This window comes from Oppia nitens, unplaced genomic scaffold (assembly GCF_028296485.1).
Source record: "Oppia nitens isolate AA-2021 unplaced genomic scaffold, nextdenovo-longstitch-racon4-pilon3 scaffold2_pilon_pilon_pilon, whole genome shotgun sequence".
NCBI classification, from domain to species: domain Eukaryota; kingdom Metazoa; phylum Arthropoda; class Arachnida; order Sarcoptiformes; family Oppiidae; genus Oppia; species Oppia nitens.
The window spans coordinates 136,309-161,142 of NW_026533210.1; the positions used below are offsets into that span (position 1 = coordinate 136,309).

The 24,834-nt window shown below is 29.8% G+C and overlaps 6 protein-coding genes across 6 annotated transcripts; 4 read left to right on the plus strand and 2 right to left on the minus strand.

The window, feature by feature from the left end:
• Positions 1-2,185: 2,185 nt before the first annotated feature.
• LOC128954972 (uncharacterized) lies at positions 2,186-3,806 on the minus strand. The gene is made up of 3 exons (XM_054300595.1): positions 2,779-3,806; positions 2,486-2,672; positions 2,186-2,402 (listed from the first exon to the last, which is right to left on the minus strand). The coding sequence occupies exons 1-3, from the start codon at positions 3,746-3,748 to the stop codon at positions 2,186-2,188; spliced, it is 1,374 nt and encodes a 457-aa protein (XP_054156570.1). The 5' UTR covers positions 3,749-3,806.
• Positions 3,807-4,290: 484 nt separating this feature from the next.
• LOC128954973 (uncharacterized) lies at positions 4,291-5,851 on the minus strand. Its single transcript, XM_054300596.1, has 3 exons — positions 4,897-5,851; positions 4,595-4,781; positions 4,291-4,507 (listed from the first exon to the last, which is right to left on the minus strand). Exons 1-3 carry the CDS (start codon positions 5,849-5,851, stop codon positions 4,291-4,293), a joined length of 1,359 nt encoding a protein of 452 aa, XP_054156571.1.
• Positions 5,852-10,392: 4,541 nt separating this feature from the next.
• LOC128954975 (uncharacterized) lies at positions 10,393-12,142 on the plus strand. The gene is made up of 3 exons (XM_054300598.1): positions 10,393-11,294; positions 11,651-11,843; positions 11,935-12,142. The coding sequence occupies exons 1-3, from the start codon at positions 10,544-10,546 to the stop codon at positions 12,140-12,142; spliced, it is 1,152 nt and encodes a 383-aa protein (XP_054156573.1). The 5' UTR covers positions 10,393-10,543.
• Positions 12,143-14,491: 2,349 nt separating this feature from the next.
• Positions 14,492-16,240, plus strand: LOC128954976 (uncharacterized). Its single transcript, XM_054300599.1, has 3 exons — positions 14,492-15,393; positions 15,748-15,940; positions 16,033-16,240. The coding sequence occupies exons 1-3, from the start codon at positions 14,643-14,645 to the stop codon at positions 16,238-16,240; spliced, it is 1,152 nt and encodes a 383-aa protein (XP_054156574.1). The 5' UTR covers positions 14,492-14,642.
• A 2,351-nt stretch (positions 16,241-18,591) lies between these two features.
• LOC128954978 (uncharacterized) lies at positions 18,592-20,340 on the plus strand. The gene is made up of 3 exons (XM_054300601.1): positions 18,592-19,493; positions 19,848-20,040; positions 20,133-20,340. Exons 1-3 carry the CDS (start codon positions 18,743-18,745, stop codon positions 20,338-20,340), a joined length of 1,152 nt encoding a protein of 383 aa, XP_054156576.1. The 5' UTR covers positions 18,592-18,742.
• A 2,373-nt stretch (positions 20,341-22,713) lies between these two features.
• LOC128954980 (uncharacterized) lies at positions 22,714-24,462 on the plus strand. The gene is made up of 3 exons (XM_054300602.1): positions 22,714-23,615; positions 23,970-24,162; positions 24,255-24,462. Exons 1-3 carry the CDS (start codon positions 22,865-22,867, stop codon positions 24,460-24,462), a joined length of 1,152 nt encoding a protein of 383 aa, XP_054156577.1. The 5' UTR covers positions 22,714-22,864.
• Positions 24,463-24,834: the final 372 nt, after the last annotated feature.

A 24,834-nucleotide genomic window follows, 5' to 3' on the forward strand; every position in this document is an offset into this window, starting at 1 on the left:
AGTTTTTATTTTTAATACTAATAAATATCTATATATTATAGTAAATTAATTTGTAATTTATAATTAGTAAACAAAATACAGTATATATTAAAATTAAAATGTAGATTTGAAAAAACTTATACGTTATATTTTTTTAAAGGGGCGCTAAAAAAAATGTGCTTATAAGCAGCAGTTTTATATTTAACTTTTATTACAAATTTTATATTTAAATTTTATTAATTAATAATTAAATTACTAAAATGAATGATGAAAACAATTGTAGCAATCTAAATGTTAAAATTGATAATTATACTGAACACGAATGTATTGGTAAGTAAATGTTTTATTTATCTTAAAAAATAATTTTGTCTTTTCATGTTTACAGTTTCAGTCTCTGATATGATTTCCGTCTCATCGCTATCATTAGCACTGTTACCCTCATAACATGTATTGACATCATTGTTTTGTTGTTGTACATCTATATGTTTGATTTTTACCCCTTGTATTTGATTGCGTATAAAAATGAATAATTTATGTCATATTAGTATAAATGGTATGAAGATTTTTACCCCTTGTATTTGATTGCGTATAAAAATGAATAATTTCAGTCACATTAGTATAAATGGTATGAAGATTTTTACCCCTTGTATTTGATTTCGTATAAAAGTGAATAATTTCTGTCACATTAGTATAAATGGTATGAAGATTTTTACCCCTTGTATTTGATTGCGTATAAAAATGAATAATTCCTGTAACGGTAGTATAAATGATATGAAGATTTTTACCCCTTGTATTTGATTTCGTATAAAAGTGAATAATTTCTGTCACATTAGTATAAATGGTATGAAGATTTTTACCCCTTGTATTTGATTGCGTATAAAAATGAATAATTCCTGTAACGGTAGTATAAATGATATGAAGATTTTTACCCCTTGTATTTGATTTCGTATAAAAGTGAATAATTTCTGTCACATTAGTATAAATGGTATGAAGATTTTTACCCCTTGTATTTGATTGCGTATAAAAATGAATAATTCCTGTAACGGTAGTATAAATGATATGAAGATTTTTACCCCTTGTATTTGATTTCGTATAAAAATGAATAATTTATGTCATATTAGTATAAATGGTATGAAGATTTTTACCCCTTATATTTGATTGTTAGTTATGAGTAGACAACCTGTCTCTGGATTGTTGGCCACTATAACACTGGATCCTTCCATTTCAATCTCATCGCAATCGTCCAGTTGGTTGATAGCGACAATACCTACCGATCGGATACAATGTTTTCTGATGGCATCGATATCGATGCCGTCCGGTAGTCGGTTGTTGGCATAAATGGGCGGTTCGTCCATCATCAGCGTCATTGCCGATCTGATTGCTGTCAACGGCCATCGATACTGTTGTTGTTGTTGTTGTTGTTGTTGTGGTGGCGGTGCTGATGATAGCATACCAGTCCCATATAACGATAATCTACCAGATATACTACTAGTACATTGGTATCTATGCGTTGGTGGTGTCAACCATATGTTGTACTTAATGGCCATTACTATCATCGATACCGATGATAGTATAGCTGTTGCTGTTGTTGTCGTCGTCGTCATCTTCAGCCGTATTATTGCTAATAATTGTTTAGCGATTAATACATTGAATATGTTTAACATTTTTTTTTAAAATAAAAATTTGATACTCAATAGTTAGAGAATTAATAGAGATTTTATTATAGATTTCTATGAAATTATTACTAATTATTTTTTTTTTAAATTAAATCATTTATATCTAACAGTTATTTTTTTAAAAAAACAATTGATATAGCATTTGTTGTACGCGATTATACTGATATATATATATATATAATAGTATTTAATTTTATAAAAAAAATAATAAATAAATATCTATAACACTGTTTAATACAATAAATACGGTATATTTTGTTTACTAATTATAAATTACAAATTAATTTACTAATAAATAGATATTTAATTAAATAAAGTATAAAGATATTTATTTTTGTTTAAAATTACTATTATTATTACAGTAAATTACTATTTAATTTAATTATTTATTTAATTAATTTTAGACTAAACAATGAATTAAATGAATACTGTTTAATACAATAAATACTGTATATTTTGTTTACTAATTATAAATTACAAATTAATTTACTATAATATATAGATATTTATTAGTATTAAAAATAAAAACTCTAGAAAACAAATGCCTCCTCTTCCGGGCTCATGGATGTAATGTTAACTTTCCAATCAAATTGATTGCTATACGCATACATTGGTGGCCTAAGTGTCAATTGAATAGTCGGATAGCTATCGTCGTCGTCGTCGTCAACCTCTAGAGTCATACGTATGGTTTCAATGTCTGTAAACGGCTGGTCATTGACTAACATTACAAATTGGTTGACAATATCTCTTTAAATTAATAACAAATAAATTAATTGAAAAAATTTGCAAAAATAATTAAATAGTAGTCTATTATTATTATTTGATAATACATTGGTTCGGATTCGGGAAGCAATTCCTCAATAGTAAACCAACCGCTATTGCTATCAAATTCATTGTAATGTTTGGCCAAAATTAGGGCAAACTGTTTATTCCTGGATCCATGCATTGAAAACTGATCCCATAGACGATCAAACCGTATATTAGACACTTCATACTCCAGGGCCCGCATTATAAAGTCTAGGGATGGGTGTGTGTGTGTGTGTGGGGGGGGGAGACATACAAACAGAAAACATTATTAGCAATTAATAATATTTTAAGTTATATACAGTATATATATATTTACCGTTAATTGCTAAATAATCGATGGCAAATGTGATAAAGTTTTTATGAATAAAACCGCCCCAAACCAAACCGCTTAGTTGGCCATCGGTATCGATTAGTGGACAACCGGAAAACCCGTAGATATTGACAGCCGAATGGGCAACAATAGGTAGGTGTTCGCTGAATCTGGTACCGCCCACATAGTAGTGATCGAAATGACTACTAACCAAAGCCGACGGCTGTTCAACCATACCCGGATGTATATTGTAGGCTAACTGTCCGTGACCATACATGGCACCCGGTTGGCCATAGTCTAGGCCACCACTACCGCCATCAGTTGATGATTCGTCGGGCATCGGCATCGGCTCGAATATTGGTAACATACGATTCAGTCGTACGAGTGCCAGATCCCAACACTGTTCAACATATACAACTGTACCCATTTCCTCATACAATATATCGGAGTCATAATCCAATTTGTATATAAAATCGATAATCGGTGAATGGCTAACAACATGATTGTTGGTTAAGAGTAGACAACCGTCCTCCTGATTGTTGGCCACTATAACACTGGATCCTTCCAATACATTCGCATAGCAATCGTCCAGTTGGTTGATAACGACAATACCTATCGATCGGATACAATGTCTTTTGATAGCATCGATATCGATGCCGTCCGGTAGGCTGTTGTTGGCAAAATTGGTCGGTATGTCCATCATCTGTGCCATTGCCGATCTGATTGTTGTCGATAACAGCCATCGATACTGTTGTTGTTGTGGTGGTAGTAGCGGTGCTGATGATGATAATGATGGCATACCAGTACCAGACGATGATAATGCTGATGATAACCTACCAGATCTACTACTACGATGGTATCTATACGTTGAGGATCTATGTGTTGGTGGTGTCCACCATATGTTGTACTTAATGGCCATTACTATCATCGGTACCGATGATAGTATAACTGTTGTTGTTGTTGTTGTGGTCGTCATCTTCAGCCGTCTTATTGCTGATAAATGTTTAGTGATTAAGACATTGAAAATGTTTGACATTTCAATAAAGATTTTATTATAGATTTCTATGAACTTTTTTTAAAAAATAAATCTTTTATATCTAACAGTTATTTTTTTAAACAAATAATAATTATTATCAATTAGTATAGTTGTCACTTGTTGGCACGCGATTATTAATTATTAAGTAATACCCGATATATATATATATAAATTAATTTACAAATTTTTTGTAATAATAATAATTAAGATATAAATTTGTTAATTTATTTATAATTATTAAAAATATATATCTATAATCATCAAATAAATTTCTATATATATATATATATATACAGTATACTAATGATTTATAGATTGTAAATATAGATAGATATCTAAATAAATCTAATAAATTTCAATTTAATTAATTAACTAATAGTTTATTTTTGTTGTTATTTATTAAATTAAATTATTAAATTTAGTAAATTATTGTTTATTAATAAAAAAAATTACAGATATTTATTAGTATAAAAATAAAAACTCTAGAAAACAAATGCCTCCTCTTCCGGGCTCATGGATGTAATGTTAACTTTCCAATCAAATTGATTGCTATGCGTATGCATTGGAGACCTAAGTGTCAATTGAATAGTCGGATAGCTATCGTCGTCGTCGTCGTCAACCTCTAGAGTCATACGTATGGTTTCAATGTCTGTAAACGGCTGGTCATTGACTAACATTACGAATTGGTTGACAATATCTCTTTAAATTAATAAAACAAACAACAAATAAATTAATTGAAAAATTTGTAAAAACAATTAAAATATTAGATTATTATTATTATAATACAATGGTTGGGATTCGGGAAGCAATTCCTCAATAGTAAACCAACCGCTATTGCTATCAAATTCATTGTAATGTTTGGCCAAAATTAGGGCAAACTGTTTATTCCTGGATCCATGCATTGAAAACTGATCCCATAGACGATCAAACCGTATATTAGACACTTCATACTCCAGGCCACGCATTATAAAGTCTGGTTGGTTCGGTGGATGGGTAGGGATGGGTGTGGATGTATGGGAGGGGAGACATAGAAACATTAAAAAACTTTATTAGCAAATCTATATATAATATATTAAGATATATTAAACCGTTAATTGCTTGATAGTCGACGGCAAATGTGATAAAGTGTTTATGAATAAAACCCCAAACTATACCGCTTAGTTGGCCATCGGTATCGATTAGTGGACAACCGGAAAACCCATAGATATTGACGGCTGTATGCGAAACGATAGGTAGGTGTTCGCTGAATCTGGTTGTGCCAATGGTATAGCCGTCTAAAACATATCCGAGCTGAGCCATGGGCTGTACACACATACCCGGATGTATATTGTAGGGTACCTGTCCGTGACCATACATGGCACCCGGTTGGCCAAACTGGAGGCCGGTGCGGGCATCTAATGATTCGTCGGGTAACTGCATCGGCTGAAATACTGGTAACATACGATTCAGTCGTACGAGTGCCAGATCCCAGTAATGTTCAACATATACAACTGTACCCATTTCCTCATACATTATATCGGAGTTTGGATCCAATTTGATTATAAAATCGACAATCGGTGAATGGCCAACAATATGGCTATTAGTTAACAGTAGACAACCGTCCTCCGGGTTGTTGGCCACTATAACACTGGATCCTTCCATTTCATTCATATAGCAGTCGTCCAGTTCGTTGATAGAGACAATACCTATCGATTGTATACATTGTTTTCTGATGGCATCGATATCGATGCCGTCCGGTAGGTTATTGTTGGCAAAATTGGTCGGTATGTCCATCATCTGCGCCAATGCCGATCTGATTGTTGTCGATAACAGCCATCGATACTGTTGTTGTGGTGGTAATGATGTTGACGATGATGGCATACCAGTTCCAGATGATGATAATGATAACCTACCAGATCTACTACTACTACTACAGTGATGTCTATACGTTGAAGATCTATGTGTTGGTGGTGTCCACCATATGTTGTACTTAATGGCCATTACTATCATCGGTACCGATGATAGTATAGCTGCTGTTGTTGTTGTTGTTTTAGTGGTCGTCATCTTCAGCCATCTTATTGTTAATAATTGTTTATTGATTAAGACATTTAATATTTCTGACATTTTTTGATTGATTGTTTGATAATCAATAGTTAAACAGTTAATAAAGATTTTATTATAGATTTCTATGAAATTATTACTAATTTTAAGAAAAAAAATCATTTATATCTAACGCATTACGGTTACGATTATTATTTAGTATATAGTTTTTAATAGCAAATATTATAAATATATAAATTTAAACGCGCGACCGATCCAAAACTTAAAATTTAAATATATATATAAATATATATAAATCTTTTATTTTTTTATTTATTATTAAATTTATTGGTTTTTTTTAAATAAATGATTATCTATTGACTATTGATTAAAAAAATATTAATAAAACAAAAATGATAAACATTTTCAATGTCTTAATAAGCAAACAATTAGGAGCTATAAGACAGTTGTTGACAACAACAACAACAACATCTATACTATCTGTAGTACCGATAGTAATGGCCATACAGTACAACACATGTCTGATACCATCAACACATAGATACTCAACGTATAGACACCACTGTAGTAGTAGTAGTAGTAGTAGATCTGGTAGGTTGTCATCATCTGGCACTGGTATGCCATTATCTCACACACATGTCCAACAACAATGGCGATCGGCTCTAATGATGGACAACAATGATAAGAACATACCCATCAATTTTGTTGGCGGCGGCGGCCAACCGGATGGCATCGATATCGATGCACTAAAAAAACATTGTATCCGATCAATCGGTATAATTGTTATCAAAAAACTGGACAAAAGTGACCAGATTTTTACTGAAGGATCAGGTGTTTGTGTGGCCAACACCGCGGATACTGGTTGTCTACTGTTGACTAACTATCACGCGGTCACCCATTCGCCAGTAGTCAGGGTTATCTATAAACCCGACCACAACGACAATAGAGTATACGTAGAGTTAGCCGATGTTCTGTATGTTGAACAGCACTGGGATCTGGCACTGGTCCGACTACAGCGTCTGAACAGCCTATTCAATCCGATGCCAATGGCCACTGAAACCAAGTTTGGCCAACCGGGTTGCATGTTTGGTCACGGACAGATAGCCTTTACTGTACATCCGGGTCTGGTAGTGCAGCCGTCGGTTCAGCTAAACAATGCAAACGATACGTATAGGATAAGCACTGTACCGTTTGCCGGTCACTTGCCTATCGTAGCCAATACGGCCGTCAATGTACCGGGGTTTTCCGGTTGTCCACTAATCGATACCGATGGCCGACTAAGCGGTATTGTTTGGGGTGGGTTTGTTACCAGAGGCCAGATAACATTTGCCGTCGACTATCAAACAGTTAATGGTATGTCATATATATGATATATACTGTATATACAGTATATATCAGGGTTGCGAAAGATGAGGGGGTAGGGCGAATTTATTTGTTATTTATTTGGCAATTTAATGGGAATTTAATGGGAATATATTAGAAATTTACTCAAATTTGGCGAAAAATTGACGTTTAAAAATGCAATAAAAATTATTCACCCCACCCTATTCCTCCCCCAAAGTTTTTTTTGCGATATTTTTGCCATTTTACTCCTCTATACCCCCCCCCTGGAATCGAAAACCCTGTATATACTGTATATATCACTACATTGTTTGATATACTAATAATTTTATATTTGTTTGTTTGTAATGTCTAACACCCCTTAGAGTTTATGTTGAGGGCCATTAGCTATGTTGATGCATATATAAACCTAAATCGGCTCCGGAACCTGTATTCAATGATAGGGTCCAGTGATAGACAGTTTGCCCTAATTTTGGCCAAACATTACGATGAATTTGATAGCAATAATGTTTGGTTTACTATCGAGGAATTGCTTCCCGAATCCCAACCATTGTATTGTATTTTTTGTTTTGTCTAAAAAAAACTATAATTTACTAATTAATTGTTTTACTAATTAATTAATTAATTTGTTTTATTTATTTAAGAAATATTGTCAACCGATTTGTAATGTTCGTCAATGACCAGCCGTTTACCGACATTGAAACCATACGGACAGTCCTATCAGTTGGCGACGATAGCTATCCGACTATTCAATTGACACTTAGGTCTCCAATGTATAGGTATAACAATCGATTTGATTGGAAAGTTAACATTACATCCATGAGCCCGGATGTCAAGGCATTTGTTTTCTAGAGTTTATTTTTTATACTAATAAATATCTATATATTAATAAATTAATTTGTAATTTATAATTAGTAAACAAAACATATTTATTGTATTAAATAGTATTATAAATATTATTTATTTATTTTATATAAAATATATATTAAAATTAAAATTAGATTTGAAAAAACTAGTAATTAATTGTTGTATAAAATTAATTAAATAAATTATTAAATTAAAGTTGTGTACATCAATATAATTCAGTGTATATTACTGTAATTTATGTATATCAATCTAATTTGTTTACATTAACGTAATTTGTTTACATCAACGTAATTTATGTATAGCGACGTAATTTGTGTATAGCAACATATATTGTGTATGTCAACGTAATTTGTTTACATAAACGTAATTTGTTTACATCAACGTTATTTATGTATAGTAACGTAATTTGTGTATAGTAACGTAAATTGTGTATGTCAACGTAAATTGTGTATGTCAACGTAATTTGTGTATAATAACGTAATTTGTGTATAATACGTAATTTGTTTACATCAACGTAATTTATGTATAGCGACGTAATTTGTGTATAGCAACATATATTGTGGATGTCAACGTAATTTGTTTACATAAACGTAATTTGTTTACATCAACGTTATTTATGTATAGTAACGTAATTTGTGTATAGTAACGTACAAATTGTGTATGTCAACGTAAATTGTGTATGTCAACGTAATTTGTGTATAATAACGTAATTTGTGTATAATACGTAATTTGTGTATAATACGTAATTTGTTTACATCAACGTAATTTGTGTATAATAACGTAATTTGTGTATGTCAACGTAATTTGTGTATAATAACGTAATTTGTGTATAATACGTAATTTGTTTACATCAACGTAATTTGTTTACATCAACGTTATTTATGTATAGTAACGTAATTTGTGTATAATACGTAATTTGTTTACATCAACGTAATTTGTGAATAATAACGTAATTTGTGTATAATAACGTAATTTGTGAATAATAACGTAATTTGTTTACATAAACGTAATTTGTGTATAATAACGTAATTTGTGTATAGTAACGTAAATTGTGTATGTCAACGTAATTTATGTATAGTAACGTAATTTGTGAATAATAACGTAATTTGTGTATAATAACGTAATTTGTGTATAGTAACGTAAATTGTGTATGTCAACGTAATTTATGTATAGCAACGTAATTTGTGAATAATAACGTAATTTGTTTACATAAACGTAATTTGTGTATAGTAACGTAAATTGTGTATGTCAACGTAATTTATGTATAGTAACGTAATTTGTAAATAATAACGTAATTTGTTTACATAAACGTAATTTGTGTATAATAACGTAATTTGTTTACATCAACGTTATTAATGTATAGTAACGTAATTTGTGTATAGTAACGTAAATTGTGTATCTCAACGTAATTTGTGTATAATAACGTAATTTGTTTACATCAACGTAATTTGTTTAGATCAACGTAATTTATGTATAGTAACGTAATTTGTGTATAATAACGTAATTTGTTTACATAAACGTAATTTATGTATAGCAACATAATTTGTTTACTTAAACGTAATTTGTTTACATCAACGTAATTTATGTATAGTAACATAATTTGTTTACTTAAACGTAATTTGTTTACATCAACGAAATTTATGTATAGTAACGTAATTTGTTTACATAAACGTAATTTGTTTACATCAACGTTATTTATGTAAGATAAGATATGAAATAAGATAAGAGATAGTTACTATCTATTTATTAGTCAGTATTCATTAAATATATGATTTCATTTTTTAAAATTTAATATTAGATTAAATTATTATTACATCAAACCTTAAAATTAATTTAGTAGATAGGATAATCAGTATTAATATTAAAATGTTTTAAATGTAACATTAATTTTATTATATTATATTTTTTTAATTTTATTACTCTATATTTATATATACTTATATATAAACTTTATAACTGCCTGTATCCTACTTAAAGTTTGATAAAAAAAAATAATTACTCATTCATTATTAATCCTATAAAATATTGAAATAATTTCAATTATATTAATATAAAATATGTATTATAATAAATTAGTTATTTTATATTAAATATTTAATTAAAATAATGTATTTATAACTTTATTTTTCCACTTTATACTCTCCAATCTATACTAATTTGTGTACTAAAAATCATAAATAATTGTCCATGATGCAATGCAGAAAATATTAAAATTTTAGACTATCTCACTTGTAAATAGTACTAAGTTTTCAATTTATTACATAATAATTACAAACGTTATTACTGTCTCTAAAAATATTGTATTCATTGAATGTATTGTCAATTATAGTGTTTATTGGGTACCAAATAATCGCTTGATTTTACAATACATTACATACTATATGTATGACAATAACATCGATGGTCTAAAAAACATTGTTTAGACACCACTGTAGTAGTAGTAGTAGATCTGGTAGGTTGTCATCATCATCAGCATCTGGCACTGGTATGCCATTATCATACACACATATCCCACAACAATGGTGGCCACTAACTAATAGATCGGCTCTGATGATGGACAACAATGATAACAACAAACCTATCAATTTTGTGGGCAACGGCGGCCAACCGGATGGCATCGATATCGATGCTATCAGAAAACATTGTATCCGATCAATCGGTATAATTGTTATAAAAAAACTGGACAATAGTGACCAGATTTTTACTGAAGGATCAGGTGTTTGTGTGGCCAACACCACGGATACCGGTTGTCTACTGTTGACTAACTATCACGCGGTCACCCATTCGCCAGTAGTCAGGGTTATCTATAAACCCGACCACAACGACAATAGAGTATACGTAGAGTTAGCCGATGTCCTGTATGTTGAACAGCACTGGGATCTGGCACTGGTCCGACTACAGCGTCTGAACAGCCTATTCAATCCGATGCCAATGGCCACTGAAACCAAGTTTGGCCAACCGGGTTGCATGTTTGGTCACGGACAGATAGCCTTTACTGTACATCCGGGTCTGGTAGTGCAGCCGTCGGTTCAGCTAAACAATGCAAACGACACGTATAGGATAAGTACTGTACCGTTTGCCGGTCACTTGCCTATCGTAGCCCATACGGCCGTCAATGTACCGGGGTTTTCCGGCTGTCCACTAATCGATACCGATGGCCGACTAAGCGGTATTGTTTGGGGTGGGTTTGTCACCAGAGGCCAGATAACGTTTGCCGTCGACTATCAAACAGTTAACGGTATGTCATATATATGATATATACTGTATATACAGTATATATCAGGGTTGCGAAAGATGAGGAGGTAGGGGCGAATTTATTTGTTATTTATTTGGCAATTTAATGGGAATTTAATGGGAATATATTAGAAATTTACTCAAATTTGGTAAAAAATTGTCGTTTAAAAATGCAATAAAAATTATTCACCCCACCCTATTCCTCCCCCAAATTTTTTTTGCGATATTTTTGCCATTTTATTCCTCTATACCCCCCCCCCCTGGAATCGAAAACCCTGTATATACTGTATATATATCACTACATTGTTTGATATACTAATAATTTTATATTTGTTTGTTTGTAATGTCTAATCCCCTTAGAGTTTATGTTGAGGGCCATTAGCTATGTTGATGCATATACAGGTATAAACCTAAATCGGCTCCGGAAACTGTATTCAATGTTTGGCTCCAGTAATAGACAGTTGGCCCTAATTTTGGCCAAACATTACGATGAATTTGATAGCAATAATGTTTGGTTTACTATCGAGGAATTGCTTCCCGAATCCCAACCATTGTATTGTATTTTTTGTTTTGTCTAAAAAAACTATAATTTACTAATTAATTGTTTTACTAATTAATTAATTAATTTGTTTTATTTATTTAAGAAATATTGTCAACCGATTTGTAATGTTCGTCAATGACCAGCCGTTTACCGACATTGAAACCATACGGACAGTCCTATCAGTTGGCGACGATAGCTATCCGACTATTCAATTGACACTTAGGTCTCCAATGTATAGGTATAACAATCGATTTGATTGGAAAGTTAACATTACATCCATGAGCCCGGATGTCAAGGCATTTGTTTTCTAGAGTTTATTTTTTATACTAATAAATATCTATATATTAATAAATTAATTTGTAATTTATAATTAGTAAACAAAACATATTTATTGTATTAAATAGTATTATAAATATTATTTATTTATTTTATATAAAATATATATTAAAATTAAAATTAGATTTGAAAAAACTAGTAATTAATTGTTGTATAAAATTAATTAAATAAATTATTAAATTAAAGTTGTGTACATCAATATAATTCAGTGTATATTACTGTAATTTATGTATATCAATCTAATTTGTTTACATTAACGTAATTTGTTTACATCAACGTAATTTATGTATAGCGACGTAATTTGTGTATAGCAACATATATTGTGTATGTCAACGTAATTTGTTTACATAAACGTAATTTGTTTACATCAACGTTATTTATGTATAGTAACGTAATTTGTGTATAGTAACGTAAATTGTGTATGTCAACGTAAATTGTGTATGTCAACGTAATTTGTGTATAATAACGTAATTTGTGTATAATACGTAATTTGTTTACATCAACGTAATTTATGTATAGCGACGTAATTTGTGTATACAACATATATTGTGGATGTCAACGTAATTTGTTTACATAAACGTAATTTGTTTACATCAACGTTATTTATGTATAGTAACGTAATTTGTGTATAGTAACGTAAATTGTGTATGTCAACGTAAATTGTGTATGTCAACGTAATTTGTGTATAATAACGTAATTTGTGTATAATACGTAATTTGTGTATAATACGTAATTTGTTTACATCAACGTAATTTGTGTATAATAACGTAATTTGTGTATGTCAACGTAATTTGTGTATAATAACGTAATTTGTGTATAATACGTAATTTGTTTACATCAACGTAATTTGTTTACATCAACGTTATTTATGTATAGTAACGTAATTTGTGTATAATACGTAATTTGTTTACATCAACGTAATTTGTGTATAATAACGTAATTTGTGTATAATAACGTAATTTGTGAATAATAACGTAATTTGTTTACATAAACGTAATTTGTGTATAATAACGTAATTTGTGTATAGTAACGTAAATTGTGTATGTCAACGTAATTTATGTATAGTAACGTAATTTGTGAATAATAACGTAATTTGTGTATAATAACGTAATTTGTGTATAGTAACGTAAATTGTGTATGTCAACGTAATTTATGTATAGCAACGTAATTTGTGAATAATAACGTAATTTGTTTACATAAACGTAATTTGTGTATAGTAACGTAAATTGTGTATGTCAACGTAATTTATGTATAGTAACGTAATTTGTAAATAATAACGTAATTTGTTTACATAAACGTAATTTGTGTATAATAACGTAATTTGTTTACATCAACGTTATTAATGTATAGTAACGTAATTTGTGTATAGTAACGTAAATTGTGTATCTCAACGTAATTTGTGTATAATAACGTAATTTGTTTACATCAACGTAATTTGTTTAGATCAACGTAATTTATGTATAGTAACGTAATTTGTGTATAATAACGTAATTTGTTTACATAAACGTAATTTATGTATAGCAACATAATTTGTTTACTTAAACGTAATTTGTTTACATCAACGTAATTTATGTATAGTAACATAATTTGTTTACTTAAACGTAATTTGTTTACATCAACGAAATTTATGTATAGTAACGTAATTTGTTTACATAAACGTAATTTGTTTACATCAACGTTATTTATGTAAGATAAGATATGAAATAAGATAAGAGATAGTTACTATCTATTTATTAGTCAGTATTCATTAAATATATGATTTCATTTTTTAAAATTTAATATTAGATTAAATTATTATTACATCAAACCTTAAAATTAATTTAGTAGATAGGATAATCAGTATTAATATTAAAATGTTTTAAATGTAACATTAATTTTATTATATTATATTTTTTTTAATTTTATTACTCTATATTTATATATACTTATATATAAACTTTATAACTGCCTGTATCCTACTTAAAGTTTGATAAAAAAAAATAATTACTCATTCATTATTAATCCTATAAAATATTGAAATAATTTCAATTATATTAATATAAAATATGTATTATAATAAATTAGTTATTTTATATTAAATATTTAATTAAAATAATGTATTTATAACTTTATTTTTCCACTTTATACTCTCCAATCTATACTAATTTGTGTACTAAAAATCATAAATAATTGTCCATGATGCAATGCAGAAAATATTAAAATTTTAGACTATCTCACTTGTAAATAGTACTAAGTTTTCAATTTATTACATAATAATTACAAACGTTATTACTGTCTCTAAAAATATTGTATTCATTGAATGTATTGTCAATTATAGTGTTTATTGGGTACCAAATAATCGCTTGATTTTACAATACATTACATACTATATGTATGACAATAACATCGATGGTCTAAAAAACATTGTTTAGACACCACTGTAGTAGTAGTAGTAGATCTGGTAGGTTGTCATCATCATCAGCATCTGGCACTGGTATGCCATTATCATACACACATATCCCACAACAATGGTGGCCACTAACTAATAGATCGGCTCTGATGATGGACAACAATGATAACAACAAACCTATCAATTTTGTGGGCAACGGCGGCCAACCGGATGGCATCGATATCGATGCTATCAGAAAACATTGTATCCGATCAATCGGTATAATTGTTATAAAAAAACTGGACAATAGTGACCAGATTTTTACTGAAGGATCAGGTGTTTGTGTGGCCAACACCACGGATACCGGTTGTCTACTGTTGACTAACTATCACGCGGTCACCCATTCGCCAGTAGTCAGGGTTATCTATAAACCCGACCACAACGACAATAGAGTATACGTAGAGTTAGCCGATGTCCTGTATGTTGAACAGCACTGGGATCTGGCACTGGTCCGACTACAGCGTCTGAACAGCCTATTCAATCCGATGCCAATGGCCACTGAAACCAAGTTTGGCCAACCGGGTTGCATGTTTGGTCACGGACAGATAGCCTTTACTGTACATCCGGGTCTGGTAGTGCAGCCGTCGGTTCAGCTAAACAATGCAAACGACACGTATAGGATAAGTACTGTACCGTTTGCCGGTCACTTGCCTATCGTAGCCCATACGGCCGTCAATGTACCGGGGTTTTCCGGCTGTCCACTAATCGATACCGATGGCCGACTAAGCGGTATTGTTTGGGGTGGGTTTGTCACCAGAGGCCAGATAACGTTTGCCGTCGACTATCAAACAGTTAACGGTATGTCATATATATGATATATACTGTATATACAGTATATATCAGGGTTGCGAAAGATGAGGAGGTAGGGGCGAATTTATTTGTTATTTATTTGGCAATTTAATGGGAATTTAATGGGAATATATTAGAAATTTACTCAAATTTGGTAAAAAATTGTCGTTTAAAAATGCAATAAAAATTATTCACCCCACCCTATTCCTCCCCCAAATTTTTTTTGCGATATTTTTGCCATTTTATTCCTCTATACCCCCCCCCTGGAATCGAAAACCCTGTATATACTGTATATATATCACTACATTGTTTGATATACTAATAATTTTATATTTGTTTGTTTGTAATGTCTAATCCCCTTAGAGTTTATGTTGAGGGCCATTAGCTATGTTGATGCATATACAGGTATAAACCTAAATCGGCTCCGGAAACTGTATTCAATGTTTGGCTCCAGTAATAGACAGTTGGCCCTAATTTTGGCCAAACATTACGATGAATTTGATAGCAATAATGTTTGGTTTACTATCGAGGAATTGCTTCCCGAATCCCAACCATTGTATTGTATTTTTTGTTTTGTCTAAAAAAAACTATAATTTACTAATTAATTGTTTTACTAATTAATTAATTAATTTGTTTTATTTATTTAAGAAATATTGTCAACCGATTTGTAATGTTCGTCAATGACCAGCCGTTTACCGACATTGAAACCATACGGACAGTCCTATCAGTTGGCGACGATAGCTATCCGACTATTCAATTGACACTTAGGTCTCCAATGTATAGGTATAACAATCGATTTGATTGGAAAGTTAACATTACATCCATGAGCCCGGATGTCAAGGCATTTGTTTTCTAGAGTTTATTTTTTATACTAATAAATATCTATATATTAATAAATTAATTTGTAATTTATAATTAGTAAACAAAACATATTTATTGTATTAAATAGTATTATAAATATTATTTATTTATTTTATATAAAATATATATTAAAATTAAAATTAGATTTGAAAAAACTAGTAATTAATTGTTGTATAAAATTAATTAAATAAATTATTAAATTAAAGTTGTGTACATCAATATAATTCAGTGTATATTACTGTAATTTATGTATATCAATCTAATTTGTTTACATTAACGTAATTTGTTTACATCAACGTAATTTATGTATAGCGACGTAATTTGTGTATAGCAACATATATTGTGTATGTCAACGTAATTTGTTTACATAAACGTAATTTGTTTACATCAACGTTATTTATGTATAGTAACGTAATTTGTGTATAGTAACGTAAATTGTGTATGTCAACGTAAATTGTGTATGTCAACGTAATTTGTGTATAATAACGTAATTTGTGTATAATACGTAATTTGTTTACATCAACGTAATTTATGTATAGCGACGTAATTTGTGTATAGCAACATATATTGTGGATGTCAACGTAATTTGTTTACATAAACGTAATTTGTTTACATCAACGTTATTTATGTATAGTAACGTAATTTGTGTATAGTAACGTAAATTGTGTATGTCAACGTAAATTGTGTATGTCAACGTAATTTGTGTATAATAACGTAATTTGTGTATAATACGTAATTTGTGTATAATACGTAATTTGTTTACATCAACGTAATTTGTGTATAATAACGTAATTTGTGTATGTCAACGTAATTTGTGTATAATAACGTAATTTGTGTATAATACGTAATTTGTTTACATCAACGTAATTTGTTTACATCAACGTTATTTATGTATAGTAACGTAATTTGTGTATAATACGTAATTTGTTTACATCAACGTAATTTGTGAATAATAACGTAATTTGTGTATAATAACGTAATTTGTGAATAATAACGTAATTTGTTTACATAAACGTAATTTGTGTATAATAACGTAATTTGTGTATAGTAACGTAAATTGTGTATGTCAACGTAATTTATGTATAGTAACGTAATTTGTGAATAATAACGTAATTTGTGTATAATAACGTAATTTGTGTATAGTAACGTAAATTGTGTATGTCAACGTAATTTATGTATAGCAACGTAATTTGTGAATAATAACGTAATTTGTTTACATAAACGTAATTTGTGTATAGTAACGTAAATTGTGTATGTCAACGTAATTTATGTATAGTAACGTAATTTGTAAATAATAACGTAATTTGTTTACATAAACGTAATTTGTGTATAATAACGTAATTTGTTTACATCAACGTTATTAATGTATAGTAACGTAATTTGTGTATAGTAACGTAAATTGTGTATCTCAACGTAATTTGTGTATAATAACGTAATTTGTTTACATCAACGTAATTTGTTTAGATCAACGTAATTTATGTATAGTAACGTAATTTGTGTATAATAACGTAATTTGTTTACATAAACGTAATTTATGTATAGCAACATAATTTGTTTACTTAAACGTAATTTGTTTACATCAACGTAATTTATGTATAGTAACATAATTTGTTTACTTAAACGTAATTTGTTTACATCAACGAAATTTATGTATAGTAACGTAATTTGTTTACATAAACGTAATTTGTTTACATCAACGTTATTTATGTAAGATAAGATATGAAATAAGATAAGAGATAGTTACTATCTATTTATTAGTCAGTATTCATTAAATATATGATTTCATTTTTTAAAATTTAATATTAGATTAAATTATTATTACATCAAACCTTAAAATTAATTTAGTAGATAGGATAATCAGTATTAATATTAAAATGTTTTAAATGTAACATTAATTTTATTATATTATATTTTTTTTTAATTTTATTACTCTATATTTATATATACTTATATATAAACTTTATAACTGCCTGTATCCTACTTAAAGTTTGATAAAAAAAAATAATTACTCATTCATTATTAATCCTATAAAATATTGAAATAATTTCAATTATATTAATATAAAATATGTATTATAATAAATTAGTTATTTTATATTAAATATTTAATTAAAATAATGTATTTATAACTTTATTTTTCCACTTTATACTCTCCAATCTATACTAATTTGTGTACTAAAAATCATAAATAATTGTCCATGATGCAATGCAGAAAATATTAAAATTTTAGACTATCTCACTTGTAAATAGTACTAAGTTTTCAATTTATTACATAATAATTACAAACGTTATTACTGTCTCTAAAAATATTGTATTCATTGAATGTATTGTCAATTATAGTGTTTATTGGGTACCAAATAATCGCTTGATTTTACAATACATTACATACTATATGTATGACAATAACATCGATGGTCTAAAAAACATTGTTTAGACACCACTGTAGTAGTAGTAGTAGATCTGGTAGGTTGTCATCATCATCAGCATCTGGCACTGGTATGCCATTATCATACACACATATCCCACAACAATGGTGGCCACTAACTAATAGATCGGCTCTGATGATGGACAACAATGATAACAACAAACCTATCAATTTTGTGGGCAACGGCGGCCAACCGGATGGCATCGATATCGATGCTATCAGAAAACATTGTATCCGATCAATCGGTATAATTGTTATAAAAAAACTGGACAATAGTGACCAGATTTTTACTGAAGGATCAGGTGTTTGTGTGGCCAACACCACGGATACCGGTTGTCTACTGTTGACTAACTATCACGCGGTCACCCATTCGCCAGTAGTCAGGGTTATCTATAAACCCGACCACAACGACAATAGAGTATACGTAGAGTTAGCCGATGTCCTGTATGTTGAACAGCACTGGGATCTGGCACTGGTCCGACTACAGCGTCTGAACAGCCTATTCAATCCGATGCCAATGGCCACTGAAACCAAGTTTGGCCAACCGGGTTGCATGTTTGGTCACGGACAGATAGCCTTTACTGTACATCCGGGTCTGGTAGTGCAGCCGTCGGTTCAGCTAAACAATGCAAACGACACGTATAGGATAAGTACTGTACCGTTTGCCGGTCACTTGCCTATCGTAGCCCATACGGCCGTCAATGTACCGGGGTTTTCCGGCTGTCCACTAATCGATACCGATGGCCGACTAAGCGGTATTGTTTGGGGTGGGTTTGTCACCAGAGGCCAGATAACGTTTGCCGTCGACTATCAAACAGTTAACGGTATGTCATATATATGATATATACTGTATATACAGTATATATCAGGGTTGCGAAAGATGAGGAGGTAGGGGCGAATTTATTTGTTATTTATTTGGCAATTTAATGGGAATTTAATGGGAATATATTAGAAATTTACTCAAATTTGGTAAAAAATTGTCGTTTAAAAATGCAATAAAAATTATTCACCCCACCCTATTCCTCCCCCAAATTTTTTTTGCGATATTTTTGCCATTTTATTCCTCTATACCCCCCCCCTGGAATCGAAAACCCTGTATATACTGTATATATATCACTACATTGTTTGATATACTAATAATTTTATATTTGTTTGTTTGTAATGTCTAATCCCCTTAGAGTTTATGTTGAGGGCCATTAGCTATGTTGATGCATATACAGGTATAAACCTAAATCGGCTCCGGAAACTGTATTCAATGTTTGGCTCCAGTAATAGACAGTTGGCCCTAATTTTGGCCAAACATTACGATGAATTTGATAGCAATAATGTTTGGTTTACTATCGAGGAATTGCTTCCCGAATCCCAACCATTGTATTGTATTTTTTGTTTTGTCTAAAAAAAACTATAATTTACTAATTAATTGTTTTACTAATTAATTAATTAATTTGTTTTATTTATTTAAGAAATATTGTCAACCGATTTGTAATGTTCGTCAATGACCAGCCGTTTACCGACATTGAAACCATACGGACAGTCCTATCAGTTGGCGACGATAGCTATCCGACTATTCAATTGACACTTAGGTCTCCAATGTATAGGTATAACAATCGATTTGATTGGAAAGTTAACATTACATCCATGAGCCCGGATGTCAAGGCATTTGTTTTCTAGAGTTTATTTTTTATACTAATAAATATCTATATATTAATAAATTAATTTGTAATTTATAATTAGTAAACAAAACATATTTATTGTATTAAATAGTATTATAAATATTATTTATTTATTTTATATAAAATATATATTAAAATTAAAATTAGATTTGAAAAAACTAGTAATTAATTGTTGTATAAAATTAATTAAATAAATTATTAAATTAAAGTTGTGTACATCAATATAATTCAGTGTATATTACTGTAATTTATGTATATCAATCTAATTTGTTTACATTAACGTAATTTGTTTACATCAACGTAATTTATGTATAGCGACGTAATTTGTGTATAGCAACATATATTGTGTATGTCAACGTAATTTGTTTACATAAACGTAATTTGTTTACATCAACGTTATTTATGTATAGTAACGTAATTTGTGTATAGTAACGTAAATTGTGTATGTCAACGTAAATTGTGTATGTCAACGTAATTTGTGTATAATAACGTAATTTGTGTATAATACGTAATTTGTTTACATCAACGTAATTTATGTATAGCGACGTAATTTGTGTATAGCAACATATATTGTGGATGTCAACGTAATTTGTTTACATAAACGTAATTTGTTTACATCAACGTTATTTATGTATAGTAACGTAATTTGTGTATAGTAACGTAAATTGTGTATGTCAACGTAAATTGTGTATGTCAACGTAATTTGTGTATAATAACGTAATTTGTGTATAATACGTAATTTGTGTAGAAACGTAATTTGTGTAKATCAACGTAATTTGTGTATAWSAACGTAATTTGTGTAGMTCAACGTAATTTGTGTAGATCMACGTAATTTGTGTAKAAACGTAATTTGTGTAGATCAACGTAATTTGTTTAKATCAACGTAATTTGTTTAKATCAACGTAATTTGTGTATAATGTACGTAATTTGTGTATAAAATGTACGTAATTTGTGTARATCAACGTAATTTGTGTAGATCMACGTAATTTGTGTAKAWYAACGTAATTTGTGAATAATAACGTAATTTGTTTACATAAACGTAATTTGTGTATAATAACGTAATTTGTGTATAGTAACGTAAATTGTGTATGTCAACGTAATTTATGTATAGTAACGTAATTTGTGAATAATAACGTAATTTGTGTATAATAACGTAATTTGTGTATAGTAACGTAAATTGTGTATGTCAACGTAATTTATGTATAGCAACGTAATTTGTGAATAATAACGTAATTTGTTTACATAAACGTAATTTGTGTATAGTAACGTAAATTGTGTATGTCAACGTAATTTATGTATAGTAACGTAATTTGTAAATAATAACGTAATTTGTTTACATAAACGTAATTTGTGTATAATAACGTAATTTGTTTACATCAACGTTATTAATGTATAGTAACGTAATTTGTGTATAGTAACGTAAATTGTGTATCTCAACGTAATTTGTGTATAATAACGTAATTTGTTTACATCAACGTAATTTGTTTAGATCAACGTAATTTATGTATAGTAACGTAATTTGTGTATAATAACGTAATTTGTTTACATAAACGTAATTTATGTATAGCAACATAATTTGTTTACTTAAACGTAATTTGTTTACATCAACGTAATTTATGTATAGTAACATAATTTGTTTACTTAAACGTAATTTGTTTACATCAACGAAATTTATGTATAGTAACGTAATTTGTTTACATAAACGTAATTTGTTTACATCAACGTTATTTATGTAAGATAAGATATGAAATAAGATAAGAGATAGTTACTATCTATTTATTAGTCAGTATTCATTAAATATATGATTTCATTTTTTAAAATTTAATATTAGATTAAATTATTATTACATCAAACCTTAAAATTAATTTAGTAGATAGGATAATCAGTATTAATATTAAAATGTTTTAAATGTAACATTAATTTTATTATATTATATTTTTTTTTAATTTTATTACTCTATATTTATATATACTTATATATAAACTTTATAACTGCCTGTATCCTACTTAAAGTTTGATAAAAAAAAATAATTACTCATTCATTATTAATCCTATAAAATATTGAAATAATTTCAATTATATTAATATAAAATATGTATTATAATAAATTAGTTATTTTATATTAAATATTTAATTAAAATAATGTATTTATAACTTTATTTTTCCACTTTATACTCTCCAATCTATACTAATTTGTGTACTAAAAATCATAAATAATTGTCCATGATGCAATGCAGAAAATATTAAAATTTTAGACTATCTCACTTGTAAATAGTACTAAGTTTTCAATTTATTACATAATAATTACAAACGTTATTACTGTCTCTAAAAATATTGTATTCATTGAATGTATTGTCAATTATAGTGTTTATTGGGTACCAAATAATCGCTTGATTTTACAATACATTACATACTATATGTATGACAATAACATCGATGGTCTAAAAAACATTGTTTAGACACCACTGTAGTAGTAGTAGTAGATCTGGTAGGTTGTCATCATCATCAGCATCTGGCACTGGTATGCCATTATCATACACACATATCCCACAACAATGGTGGCCACTAACTAATAGATCGGCTCTGATGATGGACAACAATGATAACAACAAACCTATCAATTTTGTGGGCAACGGCGGCCAACCGGATGGCATCGATATCGATGCTATCAGAAAACATTGTATCCGATCAATCGGTATAATTGTTATAAAAAAACTGGACAATAGTGACCAGATTTTTACTGAAGGATCAGGTGTTTGTGTGGCCAACACCACGGATACCGGTTGTCTACTGTTGACTAACTATCACGCGGTCACCCATTCGCCAGTAGTCAGGGTTATCTATAAACCCGACCACAACGACAATAGAGTATACGTAGAGTTAGCCGATGTCCTGTATGTTGAACAGCACTGGGATCTGGCACTGGTCCGACTACAGCGTCTGAACAGCCTATTCAATCCGATGCCAATGGCCACTGAAACCAAGTTTGGCCAACCGGGTTGCATGTTTGGTCACGGACAGATAGCCTTTACTGTACATCCGGGTCTGGTAGTGCAGCCGTCGGTTCAGCTAAACAATGCAAACGACACGTATAGGATAAGTACTGTACCGTTTGCCGGTCACTTGCCTATCGTAGCCCATACGGCCGTCAATGTACCGGGGTTTTCCGGCTGTCCACTAATCGATACCGATGGCCGACTAAGCGGTATTGTTTGGGGTGGGTTTGTCACCAGAGGCCAGATAACGTTTGCCGTCGACTATCAAACAGTTAACGGTATGTCATATATATGATATATACTGTATATACAGTATATATCAGGGTTGCGAAAGATGAGGAGGTAGGGGCGAATTTATTTGTTATTTATTTGGCAATTTAATGGGAATTTAATGGGAATATATTAGAAATTTACTCAAATTTGGTAAAAAATTGTCGTTTAAAAATGCAATAAAAATTATTCACCCCACCCTATTCCTCCCCCAAATTTTTTTTGCGATATTTTTGCCATTTTATTCCTCTATACCCCCCCCCTGGAATCGAAAACCCTGTATATACTGTATATATATCACTACATTGTTTGATATACTAATAATTTTATATTTGTTTGTTTGTAATGTCTAATCCCCTTAGAGTTTATGTTGAGGGCCATTAGCTATGTTGATGCATATACAGGTATAAACCTAAATCGGCTCCGGAAACTGTATTCAATGTTTGGCTCCAGTAATAGACAGTTGGCCCTAATTTTGGCCAAACATTACGATGAATTTGATAGCAATAATGTTTGGTTTACTATCGAGGAATTGCTTCCCGAATCCCAACCATTGTATTGTATTTTTTGTTTTGTCTAAAAAAAACTATAATTTACTAATTAATTGTTTTACTAATTAATTAATTAATTTGTTTTATTTATTTAAGAAATATTGTCAACCGATTTGTAATGTTCGTCAATGACCAGCCGTTTACCGACATTGAAACCATACGGACAGTCCTATCAGTTGGCGACGATAGCTATCCGACTATTCAATTGACACTTAGGTCTCCAATGTATAGGTATAACAATCGATTTGATTGGAAAGTTAACATTACATCCATGAGCCCGGATGTCAAGGCATTTGTTTTCTAGAGTTTATTTTTTATACTAATAAATATCTATATATTAATAAATTAATTTGTAATTTATAATTAGTAAACAAAACATATTTATTGTATTAAATAGTATTATAAATATTATTTATTTATTTTATATAAAATATATATTAAAATTAAAATTAGATTTGAAAAAACTAGTAATTAATTGTTGTATAAAATTAATTAAATAAATTATTAAATTAAAGTTGTGTACATCAATATAATTCAGTGTATATTACTGTAATTTATGTATATCAATCTAATTTGTTTACATTAACGTAATTTGTTTACATCAACGTAATTTATGTATAGCGACGTAATTTGTGTATAGCAACATATATTGTGTATGTCAACGTAATTTGTTTAC